The sequence below is a fragment of the Etheostoma spectabile genome, chromosome 12 (genome assembly GCF_008692095.1).
Source record: "Etheostoma spectabile isolate EspeVRDwgs_2016 chromosome 12, UIUC_Espe_1.0, whole genome shotgun sequence".
Lineage (NCBI taxonomy): Eukaryota > Metazoa > Chordata > Actinopteri > Perciformes > Percidae > Etheostoma > Etheostoma spectabile.
Genome location: NC_045744.1, coordinates 12,468,442 through 12,486,640, shown reverse-complemented (window position 1 = coordinate 12,486,640; position 18,199 = coordinate 12,468,442). Strand labels below are relative to the sequence as shown.

The 18,199-nt window shown below is 38.6% G+C and overlaps 2 protein-coding genes across 2 annotated transcripts in view; both read left to right on the top strand.

The window, feature by feature from the left end:
* The window catches only part of lrrcc1 (leucine rich repeat and coiled-coil centrosomal protein 1), a 26,039-nt gene extending 18,168 nt beyond the window's left edge, over positions 1-7,871 (top strand). The window contains exons 15-19 of the mRNA XM_032531758.1: positions 392-555; positions 880-1,088; positions 6,145-6,282; positions 7,255-7,390; positions 7,631-7,871. Coding sequence (XP_032387649.1) covers positions 392-555; positions 880-1,088; positions 6,145-6,282; positions 7,255-7,390; positions 7,631-7,741 — 758 coding nt within the window. The 3' untranslated portion in view covers positions 7,742-7,871. The remainder of the gene's footprint in view (positions 1-391; positions 556-879; positions 1,089-6,144; positions 6,283-7,254; positions 7,391-7,630) is intronic.
* e2f5 (E2F transcription factor 5) overlaps positions 1-18,199 on the top strand; it is a 21,648-nt gene extending 3,449 nt beyond the window's left edge. Inside the window, exons 2-9 of the mRNA XM_032531767.1 lie at positions 8,638-8,876; positions 10,674-10,783; positions 11,087-11,248; positions 11,864-11,972; positions 12,887-13,199; positions 15,166-15,303; positions 16,654-16,692; positions 17,125-18,199. Coding sequence (XP_032387658.1) covers positions 8,748-8,876; positions 10,674-10,783; positions 11,087-11,248; positions 11,864-11,972; positions 12,887-13,199; positions 15,166-15,303; positions 16,654-16,692; positions 17,125-17,201 — 1,077 coding nt within the window. The 5' untranslated portion in view covers positions 8,638-8,747 and the 3' untranslated portion in view covers positions 17,202-18,199. The remainder of the gene's footprint in view (positions 1-8,637; positions 8,877-10,673; positions 10,784-11,086; positions 11,249-11,863; positions 11,973-12,886; positions 13,200-15,165; positions 15,304-16,653; positions 16,693-17,124) is intronic.

The following is an 18,199-nucleotide window of genomic DNA, read 5'->3' as shown; positions in this document are numbered from 1 at the left end:
GTTGTGTGAGTCCAGTTTATCATAATGGTCGTAGGCAGAGCAAGTCTTCAATGTCTACTTGAGAATCCAAATTAAGGAGACATTAATTTTTTGGTTTAGGACTGGATGTGCTGAGCTTTTATTTCATTTGTATCAAGTAAAGCCTGTCATCTAGTGGTTATTTGGGAGAAACACACTCTTAAACACTTCAGGCAAGTTAATTGTACGTTGTAAAAAAGCCTTGTTTAAGGCAATAAAATGCACACAAAAAAAGAAAGCAATCAAACTGATAAAAATAAGCAAAAGAATAATAGATAATAGAATAGACCTTAAAGTAGTAAAGGTTAACATTAAGTACTGCTATCATTAGAGATGAGATCCAATTTACAATCAATGTTTTTCTCTGTGTTAGGAGCGTCTTTGGCTCAGGATCGTGGACGTCTGGAGGCTAGGATAGAAGTGTTGGGCGATGAACTGGAGACTCAGAAGAAACAGAATGACAGGGACAACGATGCCCTAAAAATCAAAACCAAAATCATTGATGACCAGACAGAGACCATCCGCAAACTCAAAGAGGTAGTGGGATGTTTTGATTATTGAAATCAGTGTGTTGTTTGGGAAACAAAACAACAAAAAGAACCCATCATACCAGAACCTGCCACTACTTCAAACTTTAGTTTGTGCATTTTACCACAAGCGCAGTGTGTGTGTGTGTGTATATATATGTGTATATGTATGTATATATATATATATGTGTGTGTGTGTGTGTGTGTATATATATATATATATATATATAGTTTGTGTTTATCTGCCTGCCTTTCCATCTGTCTGTCTAATTCTGTTTTTAATCTAGACAAACTGAAGCCATTTCACGTTCTCCTATGCCTCCCTGCTGTTTAGGCCCTGCAGGAGCGCGATGATCAGATCCGTAGGCAGCGCGAGGAGGCGATTCAGGCGCAGAAGAGGTTCCAGCAGCAGCTGGAGGAGGAAACAGCTCGGCAGGCTGAGCTGAGGGAGCGGCTGGATCATCTGAGTCTACGCAAGGAGGAGCTGAAACAGCAGCTGGAGGACAAGGAAGCTGAGCTTGAGGAGATCAAAAGAGTTTACAGGCAAGCATTCTATCACAAACACACATTGACATACTAGATATAATGTTTATACACAAAAATAGGAAAAAAGATGACCTATTACATACTGTTTTTAGGTTCATTTTTTTTTTTTTTTTTTTATAGTTTTCATACATTTTGTGTTTTTAAATAATAGTACATTTTACTTGAAGGCGCCTTTCTCGGCACTCAAAGACGGCGTGCAGGGTATTCGTCCATTAAAAGCAGCAAAAAACACTATACAACAAAAACAACAGAAAAGGCAGAGCAATAGACATTCAAGTGGAATAGACAGTTTTTTAAATGTGTTTTGAGTTGAGACTTGAAATGGGGGAATGAATCAATGTTTCTGAGTTAGGGGGGTAGTGAGTTCCAGAGACGGCGAGCAGAGCGGCTGAATGCTCTGCTCCCCATGGTGGTGAGACGGGCAGAGGGGACAGAGAGGTGTATGGATGAAGAGGATCTGAGGGAGCGGGAGGGAGTGGGACGCTGGATAAGATCAGACAAATATGGTGTGGCGAGGTTGTGGACGGCCTTGAATGCAAACAGGAGGACTTTGAATTGGATACTGAACTGGACCGGGAGCCAGTGGAGCTGTTGGAGGACAGGAGTGATGTGGTGGATGGAGGGGGTTTGAGTTATGATGCGGGCAGCTGAATTCTGGACCAATTGAAGTTTGTGGAGGGATTTGTGAGCAAGAACAAAGAGGAAAGAGTTGCAGTAATCCAGACGGGAAGTGACGAGACTGTGGACCAGGAGGGCGGCAGTCTGGGGGGTAAGGGAGGGGCGGAGGTGATTGATGTTTTGTGGGTGGAAGAAGGCAGACCGGGTAATGTTATTTATATGGAGTTGAAAGGTTAGTGTGCTGTCAAGGATGACACCCAGACTGTTAACCTTGGGAAAACGTGAGACGGGGCAGTTGTCAATAGTGAGAGAAAAACTGTTTTGGAAAGAGAGGATTTGGTGCCAATGAGGAGAACCTTGGTTTTATTATTGTTTAATTTGAGGAAGTTTTGGGTGAGCCAGGTTTTTATTTAAGAGATGCAATCTGTAAGGGAGGTGGGTGGGAGAGTGGACGAGGGTTTGGTGGAGAGGTAGTGCTGGGAAGATATTGCCGAGGGGAAGCAGGACAGAGCCCTGGAGCACACTTAAAGTGACGGAGGAGGGAATGGATTCACAAGACTTGAGTTGAATGAACTGGGTGCGGCCATAGAGGTAAGATGTGAACCAGTATAACTGAGTGTGGGTGATGCCAATGGAAGATAGCTTATTGAGGAGGGTGGTGTAACAAAGGGTGTCAAAGGCTACACTCAGGTCGAGGAGGATGAAGATGGTGAGATGGTACTAGGACATTAACAGATTGTAGTTTAGTAGTCATCAACTACTCCCCAAAAGTCCAAGAATAGTCACATATTCGAATAGTTCTCGATTTGTAATATTTATATTATATATATATACAGTGCCTTGCGAAAGTATTCAGCCCCCTTGAACTTTTCAACCTTTTGACACATTTCAGGCTTCAAACATAAAGATATAAAAATTTTATTTTTTATGAAGAATCACCAACAAGTGGGACACAATTGTGAAGTGGAACTAAATCTATTGGATATTTTAAACTTTTTTAGCAAATAAAAAACTGAAAAGTGGTGCGTGCAAAATGATTTGGCCCCTTTACTTTCAGTGCAGCAAACTCACTCCAGAAGTTCAGCGAGGATCTCTGAATGATCCAATGTTGTCCTAAATGACTGATGGTGATAAATAGAATCCACCTGTGTGTGATCAAGTCTATAAATGCACTTACTCTGTGATAGTCTCAGGGTTCTGTTGAAAGCACAGAGAGCATCATGAAGACCAAGGAACACACCAGGCAGGTCCGTAATACTGTTGTGGAGAAGTTTAAAGCCGGATTGGGATACAAAAAGATTTCCCAAGCTTTAAACATCCCAAGGAGCACTGTGCAAGCGATCATTTTGAAATTGAACGAGTATCAGACCACTGCAAATCTACCAAGACCTGGCCGTCCCTGTAAACTTTCAGCTCAGACAAGGAGAAGACTGATCAGAGATGCAGCCAAGAGGCCCATGATCACTCTGGATGAACTGCAGAGAACTCCAGCTGAGGTGGGAGAGTCTGTCCATAGGACAACAATCAGTCGTACACTGCACAAATCTGGCCTTCATGGAAGAGTGGCAAGAAGAAAGCCATTTCTCAAAGATATCCATAAAAAGTCTCGTCTAAAGTTTGCCACAAGCCACCTGGGAGACACACCAAACATGTGGAAGAAGGTGCTCTGGTCAGATGAAACCAAAATCAAACTTTCTGGCCACAATGCAAAACGATATGTTTGGCGTAAAAGCAACACAGCTCACCACCCTCAACACACCATCCCCACTGTCAAACATGGTGGTGGCAGCATCATGGTTTGGGCCTGCTTTTCTTCAGCAGGGACAGGGAAGATGGTTAAAATGAATGGGAAGATGGATGGAGCCAAATACAGGACCATTCTGGATGAAAACCTGTTGGAGTCTGCAAAAGACCTGAAACTGGGACGGAGATTTATCTACCAACAAGACAATGATCCCAAACATACAGCAAAATCTACAAAGGAATGGTTCACAAATAAACGTATCCAGATGTTAGAATGGCCAAGTCAAAGTCCAGACCTGAATCCAATCGAGAATCTTTGGAAAGAACTGAAAACTGCTGTTCACAAACGCTCTCCTTCCAACCTCACTGAGCTCGAGCTGATTTGCATAAAAGAGTGGGTTAGAATTTCAGTCTCTCGATGTGCAAAACTGATAGAGACATACCCCAAGCGACTTGCAGCGGTAATCGCAGCAAAAGGTGGCTCTACAAAGTATTAACGCAAAGGGGCCGAATAATTTTGCACGCACCACTTTTCAGTTTTTTATTTGCTAAAAAAGTTTAAAATATCCAATAGATTTCGTTCCACTTCACAATTGTGTCCCACTTGTTGGTGATTCTTCACAAAAAATAAAAATGTTATATCTTTATGTTTGAAGCCTGAAATGTGTCAAAAGGTTGAAAAGTTCAAGGGGGCCGAATACTTTCGCAAGGCACTGTATGTATGTGTGTATATATATATATATATATATATATATTATATATATATTAGTGCTGTCAGTTAAATGCATTATTAACGACGTTAACGCCAACCCATTTTAACTCACAAGATAACGTTCTTTTTGGCCTAGCAAACTTTTTTTTCCACATGCTGTTGCAACAACTAGTAACGTTAGAAAAACACCGGATCTAGTTAGATTGGAAAAACAACAAAAACAACAGGCACGCCGCACACACTTGTTTGGGCTTGCGAGCCGGCCAAAGACTAGTAACGTTACATTTTGAGTGGATGGCGAGTGCAACACGCCAAAATGGATTCCAATAAGATTCGGAATGGAAAGTTTACTTTTAAAAAGTTGCCAAATGGTTCCAGTGACAAAACCAAAGGGATCTGTGTGTTTTGTTGCTGTGAACTGAGCTATCATTACAGCACGTCCAGTCTGAAATACCACTTGATGGCCAAGCACACAGCTGATGCATATTGTCCACCCCCTCGTCAAAGTATTTTTTTCACCTTATTATTGATGGAGTGTTACATTGTGTGAGATTATTTGCTCCAAGTGAGAATGTTGCATGTGAAATTAAACACTACAGTAGGGTATATGCCAATGTTGTTTTCAATAAAAAAACATTTGCACAAAGCAAGCCGATCCACTTTTCCATGTTCATAAGAGCCTTAACATGAGAAAATAATAATAATGGGACAAAAACAAATCAAGAGACATTTAGAATAAAAAAACATTAATCACACATTTTTGTATATTCTAAATGTCCCTTAAATTCTTTTTGTCCCATTATTATTTTTTTTGAAAAACTTTCACCATACATCATACACCATACTATACAATTTCCAAAAGATGTCTTTTTATTCCTCTTTAATCAACTTTAGCATGGGTGTGTAAACTTTCTCAAGCCACTGTATAGAAAACCGGCACGGTATGATGTACAGTGGTGCTCAAAAGTTTACATACACATGCTTAAGTTGACTAAAAAGAGGAATAAAAAAATCATGTTTTGGAAATTTATTTTAATACCTAAATTAAAAAATGAGGTAAAATCCAACCTTTAAGGACACCAATTTTCTTTGTGAATGAATAACGTATTGTAAATAAATAAATGTTCTTATTTAAAATACAGGGGTCATAAGTATACATACCCCTATGTTAAATTCCCATAGAGGCAGGCAGATTTTTATTATTAAAGGCCAGTTATTTCCTGGATTCAGGATATTATGCATCCTGATAAAGTTCCCTTGGCCTTTAGAATTAAAATAGCCCCACATCCTCACATACTCTTCACCATGCTTAGAGATAGGCATGGGATACTTTCTATAAAATCATCTCTCAATGCAAATCAAACCAGGTATTAGTCTAACTGAAATAAAACCATGCCTATCTCTAAGCATGGTGAAGAGTATGTGAGGATGTGGGGCTATTTTAATTCTAAAGGCCAAGGGAACTTTATCAGGATGCATAATATCCTGAATCCAGGAAATAACTGGCCTTTAATAATAAAATCTGCCTGCCTCTATGGGAATTTAACATAGGGGTATGTATACTTATGACCCCTGTATTTTAAATAAGAACATTTATTTATTTACAATACGTTATTCATTCACAAAGAAAATTGGTGTCCTTAAAGGTTGGATTTTACCTCATTTTTTAATTTAGGTATTAAAATAAATTTCCAAAACATGATTTTTTTATTCCTCTTTTTAGTCAACTTAAGCATGTGTATGTAAACTTTTGAGCACCACTGTAATTCCAAGCCGAGTGATAGATATGATAAAAAATATGGAAAAGCATAAAAGGTCTCGTTTAATAGGAATAACTGATGATGTCATATTGGTTAGAGTACAGATCTCTACAGCTGACGGCCTGAGACCGCTCCCCCTAATGTAAACTCTTTACATCAATTTCTCCACTATCATTATATTGTATTTTTTTCAATTTCTCCATATCTTTTTTTCTACTAGTGATTCCAGTAAGAAGTGGCAGGCGAAGGCAGACATGCTCACTCGGCTGGAGAACCAGGTGAAGCGCATGAAGGAGAACTTTGATTCCAAGGAACGCTTGCTGCTGGAAGAAAGAGATAAAGCAACAGAAGCACACAAGTATGATACAACATCACATAAAAGCACAAATTTCCTTTTAAAATTCTTCAGAAATCAGCTGTTTGCTGTTATGTTTTGGGCCTGTGTATAGTTATCAAGTCATGTCTTATTTCCCATAAAACGGATATAGTAGCTGTATTCGCTTGTTTTCAATTAAGTGCATGTTTAAAATAACTTGTTTTCACAGTGTAGGCACAGTTTTGTAGATGCTGTGATTATCCTGCATAAAGTCAGTCACAAGAAAGAAGAAACTCTATATTTCCATATCTACCACAATGTCCACACGTTTGTCCAATCATTGTGCACCTGCTGGGGACAGGTGGAGGCTGCTCTGCAGATTTCTTTAGTCCTGAAGTTTTTTTTTATGTCAAGAAATCTGATACAATGCTTTTCCTAAAAGGAAAATACAGTAGGTCTTACTCTGAAATGTTATAGGGCAGAAATGACTATTGGGTTCAATACATGGCTCTTCCATCTCTTTTTTAAATACAAAAGCTAGAGAACTCTGAAGACTCATAATTGTGGTGTGGTCAAATCATAATCAAGCTATTATTGCATTGACACAGAAGCAATGACTGACATAATTTAATAAAATATTAGTTTATGTAATATTGGTGTAATTATTCTTTTTTTTCTCATTGACAATATGCCAGCATTTGAGTGCCTTAAGAATGGCCAATGAGTCACTATCACACACATTTTCAAAATGAATGAAAAAAGTTAATTTTGTTTGTTTGTTTGTCCATTTTTGTTTTGTTTTCCCTGTTGCATCAAAAATATACCAAACTGTGACTCAAAAACGGATCTACATACTGAACCGTGAATTGTTTTGCACAGTTACACCCCTAATCTCAGTGCTTCCTTTCTGGGGCCGTCAACCCCAAAAAAATGCTCATTATACCTGAAGTAGTTAGGAGAATATCCTCCAAGTGCCTTAACATTATTTTTAATTTGTTGTTGTTGCTCTTGCAGAGCTGCAGTAGAGAAGTTACACTGTGTGGATGATGCATTTCGTCGACAGCTAGAGTCTGGCCAGGCTGCCCATCAAGCTGAGCTGCTTCAACTAGCAAATGAGAAGCAGAAACGTATTGAACAAGCCAATCAGAAGGTAAAATATAGACACTAGGATCATTTTTCTCCAAGTTGGAAGGCAAGGACAGGTGTTTTGGGCCAGTGTGTTCATATGTGATAATCATAAACAAAAGCTAAGTCTAGCCCCTTAACTCTGACGTTAATCAAGGTTAAATCAAGTTATGATCAAGGGTTCTTATTGGAAAAATCTTTATATTTGTGTTACCTGCTTTGTGTGCGTGTGCGTGCGTGTGTGGGTGTGTGTGTGCGTCCTCAGGTATTTGAAGTGGAGGAAGAGATGCGTCAGCTCCTGGAGGAGACGGAAACTAACAAGAGAATCATGGAGGAGAAAATGAAACGTCTCACAAGTGTACTAAAAGACTTTTAGGTTTTAACACAAGGTTGTACGATTTACTATGGCAACGTATGAATTAAATATTAGAGGAACATTTTATTTTTTAAATGAATCCATTTACTAGTTATTTTTTATTGATGTTTTATGTTAAGTTATTGTTGTATTTTAGTGTATCATGATTTATATAATAAAATTCTTTTGAGCATATGTTTGTCTTTTCTTTAATTACACATTCCAGACTTAATATCCTAGATGAGACCGCAGGGTTCAGTGGTAAATAATAATAATAATAAAACTTTATTTGTATTCAGTATATCCAACAATGGGAATATGAGACAAAAAAAAACTCATAAAAAGGTAGATTCAAGAAAAATGGTTTAAAACAAGAAATTGTTAGTTTTTTTAGGTAACTTTATAAGGTGTCTATTGTGTTATTTATGAAGACACTAAATTATGAACACTTGGGAATGGACAGATGTACCTCCGTTTACAATGTATGATATTACAGAAATATATGGTACAATGAATCTCATCTTCAACAGTCAAACAAGCATCAAAGACACAATAATTGACTAAAATAATATATGTTCTGAAAGCATTTTAATTTACTGTAAGTCAGCTCTGTCAAAAATATGGGATACTAAGTAGTGTAAGTAAGACATGATAAATGTGATAGTAAACTTACTATCAACTTGATAGCTCTAAATTTCGACTTACAATGAGTAACAATTTTTTTTTTTTACAAGTCTTTTCTCGGTCAGCACCGCAGGATCAGCACTGATCATGTTGTCTGTCCGGTTGAAAAGGGGGGGCGGGGTCAAATTACTGTTGGGCCGGGGGGGGGGGGGCACCATCGAGGGCAAGAGCAAGACGAAGGGTTGCCGCGGCAACTAACCTAACGTAACGTACGTTCATTTAAAACCCAACAGGTAACAGAGACGTAGCTAGCTAGCTAACGTTGGAGAGAAATGTTCATTATTTGTAGTTAAACACAGACGGCTCACGTAAAATAAGCAGGACCCTCTTTTATAGAAAGAAGATGGATTTTGAGACAAGGGAGACTGTACGCACGACACCGAGTCGCCACGAGAAAAGTTTGGGGCTCCTCACCATGAAGTTTGTCAGTCTGCTTCAAGAAGCGAAGGATGGCGTCCTTGATTTGAAAGTGGTGGGTGAAACGGCAAGACCAGGCTGCTCAGTGTTGTTGTTGGTGGGGGGAATTTATCGGTGTTCTTTAGTGCCACCTTGGGAACAAAGGGCTGTCAGTCACCAACGGGGCCAGTCAGGTGCATTGATTTGCCTAGCTAACAGGTGGACTAGCCGCCATTAACGTTAGCGTTGCCTCCTCGTTTGTGGGTTCAGTAACACCAACTCACAAGCAGTTGAGAGCGGTTATGTTGACATTACTAGGTAACAGGGAACAGGGGTGTGTGTGTAGCTACGTTAACAGTTTGTAACTTTAATGGCAGTAAACAACTTTATACTGTTAACAGTGACGCTGGGGGTCCCAAAAATGTTTTTTCGGATTATTGATCTCCCCTCTAAAGAACAAAACGAGCCTCAAGTCTTGAGGCAGTCCCGTTTAAATCTATGTTAATTGTAATTGGGTAAGAGTATTATGGATGTATTAAGAGAAAATCTATGATGGAACCTCTTTTAAAGTAACCCAAATAAAAGTAGCCTAATCAAATCAGAGTGACATGGAATTGCTAATGTTAAAGCTGTGGTAGGCACTTTTTTTGGTGTCGTTGGGCAAAACATCCATTCATCAAATTGTAATTCAAGTAGTCTGAAAGAAAACTAGACTTCAGCTTTAGATAATGACAAAGAGGGGAAAGCCCGCGGCAGTTCAAATTCACTCTCCTGAAAACCCATTTTAATGGCCTGTGAAGTTCCCCAGAAAGCAGTATTTGGGAAACCACTACTATATATAACCACTTCATTACACCATTTTTGTCAACAGTTTGGCACCAGTCTGAGCTGTCCAGCACAGTGGGTCAGCCGGGTCCTAGTCTTTTTGGATCTTAACACCACAATAGAAAACGACCTTACTCTGAACCAGTCTCACCAGTTGCATAGATCTATGGGTTATTACAGGGGTAACCAATAAAAGATGCATTACCTAAAGAAGGTACAACTATCAAAATTCACATATGGGGGAAAAATGTTAAGATTAAGAGGAATGTCTAAAAAGAAAAGAAGAAATGTTATCGTGTGTGTTTTTCTGATTTCCTATGGTTATCTTTAAGATTTATTTTATGAGCCTCTGGGAGGTTCAGACCCCCAAGATTGGGAACCTGTAGTGTAGCACCATCTCGTTTTTAAGTCATTGTGCCAGTTAGAGCTGCTTCGATTTAGTCATTGACTGAAAAATAAATTGGGCAATATTTAGAAGGGTTAGGGTTATTTATCATTTTGAGTTTGGTTCGCAGTTTATATATACTGTACCTCCTGAAGGTTTCCTTCCTACCATCTCTCAAATCAGTTTTCCTCTGGCTGTCTGCTATCAGCTAACAGGGAATGGTCAAGGTTGTGATAGACTTTGTTGTACCATCTACAAGCTGACCTAAGTGTTTAGACTTGTGGATATATCTTTGCCAGACCTACCTGACGTTTCTTATACAAATGTACCATCTTTTCATAAGTAGTTTTCCCTCCCTTCTTACGCGCCAAAGCTGGGTAATGTTTACACAGTAGTAGACCCTTTCCCTCCTCCTTCTTCTATTGTATAACTGTCCACTGCCAAAGGGTTTTATTTTCTTTGTGCAGCTTAATTTGCCAAATCCTTCATCTGTTGGCTTTACTCAAGCCTTTCTTTTTTACCTCAAGAAATGTTTGCCACTGAAATTTTGGGTTTCCAATCAAAGCCTGGTAAAAGTGTTTGTAATGTATCTTGTCAACAAGCGTTCAAATTAAGCTGCCACTCATGAAGCGCTTTTATGGAAATATCTGTCTTAATTTACAGGCTGCAGACAGCTTGGCAGTGAAACAGAAGAGGAGGATTTATGACATCACCAACGTACTGGAAGGAGTGGGGTTAATTGAGAAGAAAAACAAGAACATAATCCAGTGGAGGTATGAAAAAACTGTTTATATTTTAAAATAAGTAAAATATTTACTTTCCTATGAAAAGTAAATGCCTTCAATGTCTTTGAACTTTTGAATGTTGTCAGTGTGAAACGTCTTAGCACTTCCTATGCTGCTGTATATGAAAAGTAGCATCTTTTTTACTCACCTTAGGCTCAGCAGCTGATGAATTCAGACACGTTTAACATGGCTGTTACCATGCCAAAATGGGGCAAAACATTGCTAGTATACATCGTGGGTTCATATATCATGCTTTCCTCTCTGAAGATCTTGTATCTTTCTTGTGTCCAGGGGAGAGAACTCTGGCAGCCAAACTCAGGAGGTGCTGGAGCACGTGAAGGTTTTAAAGGACCAAATCTCTGAGCTTGAGGCCCAGGAGAAAGAGCTGGACAACCAAAAGACATGGCTAGAGGAGAACATCAAACACCTTAACCACAATCCCCTCACCAGCACATATCCTTTTTTATGCTATTTATTATTAAATGGAAATGTTTAGATTGTACCTATTTTAAGGTTGTTCCATTTTTGTTTTGTCCAATTCAGGTCAGGGGTTTTGTATATTTTTTTTTTTCACTCTTTAATATTGTGTACACAAATTGCATTAAAATATTGAGGCAAGTTTAAATAAAAAATGTATCGCAAAAACAAATGTTGAGGCAAGTTAAAAGTGGAAACACCACCATTTCTACAAAAAGCAACCAACTGTTGGACTGAACAAATTTGAGTGTTTTAAACAACAAATTTACTACTGATGTTCACATTTGATTTCATTGATCTTGATTCTTTTTGTCTCTTTGTGCAGTTAGTAGCTCTAGTCCTCCTGGGGCCCCAGTTACTAATTTCAAAGAAAACAAATCTCTACTTAATATTTTTTAACATTGTTTGCCTATTGAAAACAGAAATGCTATAAAGGGAGGATTATAAATATAATTGCTATTGTCAGTCTCTTGTGAAATCCCAGCCAGGCTAATCCTGACATACAATGCTCACAGTCTTGTTTTTCATGTTTATTGGCTCCATTTTCCTCCCATAAGAAATCCTGCTCATGTTTCCTTAACACCGCTCCACTTATAAATTTGTCACACATGAAGACATCTGCAATGCCTTCAAAGGGGACACTCTGCTTGCTGTCGTGGCTCCGGCTGGGACTCAGTTGGAGGTCCCGCTACCTGAAACGGTTGATCTCTTCTTACAAGATTGTTTGATTGGGATACATGGACTTTTGTTGTGAACCCTGTTATGATTAATAGTAACTAGACAGGAATTAATCCTATTTATTCCAACCACATGTAGCCTGTTCTAAAAGCAGGCTAATGCGATAATAGCCTTCTTGTGGCATGTGATGTCTAACTGAAAATAGAAAACGATAGTGCTAAATAGAGACTAAACTTCATTGAGACACTCCAGAGGGGCTGTACTTCAGCTTAGATTCATAAACATCCTAGTCTAATTGACTGTTCTCATCTGTGAAGAAATTTAACATGCAGCCACTTGGGAGAAGCGGAAAACAATTGTGAACTAAACACATCATCACCTTTTCAGTTGATATGGTGCACATGTTAGAAAATGGTTGCCCATTTCAAACAGCAACAGACACAGAGTAATATTAACCTTCACTTGTGGTCATGTTACTGCCCATCTGATGAATGTAAATCAATATTCACTCTCTTTTAACTAATGTTTTGGTCTCTTAACTCCTGTGAGAAATATCTCGCTCTTCAGCTGATAAAAATGGTCTAGTATGTACACCAGCGAGTTGCTAATGTTGTCCGTCTGCCGTTTGGTGCAGAGCAGGTAGTGTACAATGGGGTTTTTAGAGCTTTTTTTGCACAGCTGCGGCTAATGTTTATGCGAAGAGAGTGGTGAAAGGGAACCAATAGTACAATTATGCCCATAAAAACTAAAAAAATACCTTAAAGATTCAATGATGCTATAGGAAAACCTGCTACATTGTCTGATAATATCCAGTGGGTTTGTCACTGTAAGCAATCCCTTCACATACAAATAGGCATTTGATTTATTGTAAATAAAACAATTGATTATATCTACTGTAATAATGATAAAAAGTATCTCCACACTGTTGCTCTTTAGGGCCAGAGTGGTCAGAAGTACCAGGTGAACATGCGCAGCCACTCGGCTCCCATCCAGGTCATGCTCATCAACAGGGATTCAGACTCCACTATACCTGTGGTCTTCTCTGTGCCACCCACTGATGACATCTGTCCAATGCCAACTCCACCCAGCACCCCTGCCAGCCTGCAGAGGTTTCCTCTCTCCACGTCCGTGTACTCCAACACTACCTCCTCTTACTGCAGCCAGGACTCTGTTGAATCAGACCACCAGATGGTGCTGCCAGAACATGAAGTACTGACACCATCATCCACCCCTCCTGATGTGCAGATGGGTAAGCACAAGGACTTTTAGGATTTGAATGCTAGAAAGTTATTCTAGAAAAACATAACGTGCAATTGTCACTGACTTTTAATGGCTTTTCTTAGGTTGCAGTGAGTAAATTTCAACAGTCAGTTTTATATTTTGTGCAGAGACACATTTTATACATACAGTAGAAGCTTAATAACAGAAAGGAATCAATGAATATAGCCAGCCACAGGTTCAATAGCTTATAACAATTAATAAAATATTAGTCAGGGTTAACCTTTTTAGTTTAGTTAATGTCTGAATATATATATTTAAAAAAAGCCTCACATAAAATGAATCCTTTACACATTGAATAAACAGTGGCCTATACAAAGAAGCTATTTTTACAATAACCCCAAAGTACTGTCTCTCTGGCAGTTTCGTTTTTCTTTCTTAAATCCTTCCGCCATGATCCAGCAGACATCCTACACCCCATAAGTCCAGTAATCAGTTATCACTTTTGTTTTGTGTCATACCATGAAATAGTGTTGGATGTCAACAGAAATACTGAGAGTAAAATGTTGTGCCTTTAATGATGACTAAATATTGGCAGAGACACTTTTTCAAATATCTGATGTATTCAATGACATGACTGTGTCCAATAACTGAAAGTATTGCATTGGTGAGCTGAGTTGTCAGGAAATCAAATCCTGATGACAAACGGTAAGCGAACGCTGCCATTGTGAAACAAATGCTGACTCAGAAATATCGGATGTCAGCTTGTCCTGATATGCAAGGACATGTCAGTCTTGCATCTATAACACTATGGGATCATAATGTAACTGACACTGTGTCAGTCATGATGGCTTACTTATCTCAAGCAATTTTAAAGTTGAAGTTGATTTTCATAGTGCAGTTAAAATAAGCCCCAACCAATGGTTGTCTGGCTGTGACTATTTTATTTGCGTTACAAACATAACACAATATGGTGTTTGTATACAAATACTACAGATATGGCAACAAAAGCCAAGCCATTAGAATGATATTTAAACTTCGTAAACCCAATGTTTGGAATGCCTAAAATCCTTCCTCTGTGAGTCGGAATATACAACATTTAAGAAAATGTAATGAGGGAGGGTTAAAACCTCTTCTTTCATAAGCCTTTTTATACATCCGCCTTAACTTGTGAATGTTCTGTATAATTTCTTCTGTATAAAAGGATCTAGTTTGGCAGCTCATGAACAAGTAAAATTTCTATAAACCCTCCACAACAGGCGTATTGGTAAGAAAGCAACAACAGGTAGAGAATTTAGAAAGGACATGCTGTTCTTGCATACAGTATGGCACTTTGTGTAGAATCATTCATCCAGAATTTGATGCTTTGCCGTTTCTGATTTGATCTCATGCTATCTACTTGCATAAACAATGAAAATGAACAGGCAGATTTGCTGCACTGTAGTAGGTGCTGTGGGAGAGACCTGTATGTGGCACCTTGCGTTGCCTTGTTTCCGTAAGCCAACCAGATAGACAGACTGCATTTCCATCGACAAACTTGCATCCTGAAAGAGCCAAGTCAAAATAGCAAGATGCGTAGACAGTGGAGAGGGTTAGGTGTGGGACTACTCCCTGGAGTCTTTTTGCATAGTTAAGCTACCAGCTGCTGGCTTAATATTTACTGGACAGATATTAACGTGGTATCAATCTTCTCATCTGACATCAGTTGTGGCAACACATAATGCTGTTCAGAACTACTTTTACTTACTTATTTTCCATAGAAACACTCAAGTCCTTTATGGATAGCGCTGCCCAGCACCCTCATGGACTTGACCAGTCCAGAGGGTTCATTTGAACACAGCTGGTTGTTAAGGTTGTCTCCTTTGCAGTGCTTCATATCCTCTTCCAATAACTCTACGTCCAGATAACTAAACCTGTAATGTGTCAGGTTTCATTTTCCACAAGGGACTTTGCTGTATAGCTAAGTATTGTTGTTGCACTTCTAATGCTCCCTGCAGACTGTCCCAGTCAGTCAGCAGCAGTGTTGGACCAGCAGCAGATGGACCTGACAGGCCCAGAGTTCCAGTCTGTACTGGACGTGAGCAGCCTGCTGAAGCTCAATGCTGCTGGATACCACATGAAGGAAGACAGAGAGGGTAAGGCACAGGAATGTGAACACAGCTACACTGTTCACTCTGCAATTGCATCCAGCAGTGAAGCTCAGGGGCAATTTAATGTTTGCTTCACATTTGTTTCCGTTATAGTTCTGTAACTACTTTAAGATCTAAGCTTGCTGTTATTCTGGGTTTTTTTTATTATCCCAAGCTTCAGGACTTAGACTGGTGAGTAAAAAATGACTGAATAATATACTGATGATTTTAATATAGTACTTTATCTAACTTTGGTAGTCAGGAAAAGGGGTGTCATGATTCTCCAAATGCTATGCCATTATTAATTACATAATGGCATATTACATAAGATGTAATGCTCAAATGCAGCCTGTTATTAATGTGAACTACACCACTCAGGCGTATGCATTGTCAATGCCACTATAAGCATGTGGTTGTTGTTACACGTTCTGTCCACTAGAGAGACTTCCAACATTAGCCGGGCGTTGAAGGGGACCTACATCTCAGCGCATTGGATTTCCGGCACGCCTGTCTCTGTTTACATTATATTTCACCACGAGAACACAGCAACAAACACAAATCCACAGAGAACTTTGTAATAAAACACAATTTACCAGTGTAGTGAAGTGGCTTTGTTGTAAATGCTAACAGTGCTCGGTTAGCACAATGACATAATGTTAGAAAGCACAGCCAAAACAATTTGTCAAAAAATAAAGTAACAAAGATTTTAGCCACGATGCTAACGACATTGATAACTAAGCCAAACGGTGCGATCATCGCTATTTCAGTGATTTATAAGCAACATGTTTCTTGCAGATTGTCACGTTACTGAGAATATAGCTGCCATGTTAGTTGAGCTGCCAATGGAAGAATATGGTACAGGCAGATAGGAGCTTGCAAACTGTTTTTTTTGTCGACAAAATGAACGTTGCCAACATACAGTAACTCACTGGAAATCCAAAATGCTTCCACACCAGTGGAAGAGGAGGGGTTCAAGTTCTGTCAATGGGTTTCCTGCAGTTGCCATGCTATCTTTTCACTAACTGTAGGTTAGTTAGAGTAGGTTGACTCGCAGCACTTCAACACGTGAGTTTTTTTTTTTTCAGCTTGGCAAGCCTACCGGACGTGACATGAGGGTGTGGCAGTATCGACGATTCCATTTTTAATTTTAAATTTGAGATTGTGACATAATTTCAGTGGATTTTTAATTAAAATTGAAATCGTGACACCCTTAGTTAGGAATTATTGTTACATAGTGTTTTATGTAAAGCATTTTGAATTGCTGTAATGTGAAATGTGCTATATAAATATGCTTCCTTTCCTTTAACAGTGAATGTTTACTGTGAAATAGAAAACAGGTTTTGAATTCTCTTGTAGGAGCTGTTGACCTGATTGATGAGCTAATGTCCAGTGATGGTAAGTATCTCAAAACCTTAACGGACTTTATAAGTTAATAATTATGTCAACAAATATTTTCAATTACAGTATATTTAAAAGGATAGTCAACAAAAAAAGTCTACAGCCATGCTAGCAGCTTTGTGAGGTTAAATTTAGGCAAAGCAGTGATTTGAGCTTAATGCTAATGCCTTTATGCTATTAACATGTTTAACGTGTTTACCATGTTCAATTTACACACTTAGTTTAGTGTGTTTAGCTTCTAAATAAGCACTACATGAAGTACTTTTGAGGTTGATGAGGTTGAGGAATGTCATTAGTTTTGCAGCTATCTGATCATAAACCGAAATAATGGAATTAAAGCTTTGATCACCAAAGTCCGATGAACCTCCTCTCAGCACCGTCAATATCTACGGTATATTGTCTTATTGATGCTCCTCTCTCCTCACGCAGGAATAGACTATAGCTTCAACTTGGACGACAGTGAGGGAGTGTGTGATCTGTTCGATGTGCAGATTCTCAATTACTGATGGCTGACAGCACCTCTACAATCTTTTTTGTCCCTGAGGACACTTCAAAGATGCTTTTTCCCATTTTGGTTAAAATTGCACAGCTGATACTTAAACATAATATTGTCAACTTGAAAAACAACAACCTTTACACACACATTTAGACTTCTAAGCTCTGTGCCGAGAACTTCAGTTGTGCCCAGTTGCCCTCAGCCAACGCAAAACAAAGTGCCTGGATTTATTTACCATGAGATAATTATGAAGCCAAGAGCCATTATGTGTCCAATTGAATAGTTAACTGGGTAAATTTCTACAACATTCCAGAGAAATGAGTTGCCTTTAGTGGAGGAACGCCTTCAACCTCCTACTGCACTTTTGCATGGATCTGTTTTTTTGTATTATTCCACATTCAGTGGAAACCCTGAGACTTGACAACTGCTTTACTTTCTGTTTATGAACAGTTGGGATTGTGAGAGTGTTTGCCTTTAGTTGATATTCATAGTAACGATTCAGTATTGACTTCTTTCTAACATTTGATACAGGGTTGATGATTCAGTCGTATGTAAGTAAGTAACTTTCTGTATATGAAAAGGATATTGTGTGAAAACCTCCCCAATACCATAGTTATATTTGATAAAATGGCATATTGTATTTAATGAGTGAATGTTTTGGTTACATTTTGTAACCTTGTTCTCATGTGAAAATGCCATAAAGATTTATTTTCTAAATTATTGGGACACTGCCATTTTAGGCCACTTTTTTTTAAGCCTTTTGTATAATTAATCTCATATTTGAATAACGTTTTTTTAATTTAATTTAACCAAATATTATTCTTGGTTGTAGTTTGTTGAAAGTGAAGCTGTTTGACAGCTTAATTGTGATAAGTGAATGTGCCAGATTTCCGATCTGAAATATCAGATGTTAAGGGGCAATTTTCTTTTGATTACAAGAAGTCATGTTATTTGAGACATTTTATTTTCACGTTTTTGAAAGTTTTCAATAAACGGATTTATTCTCAA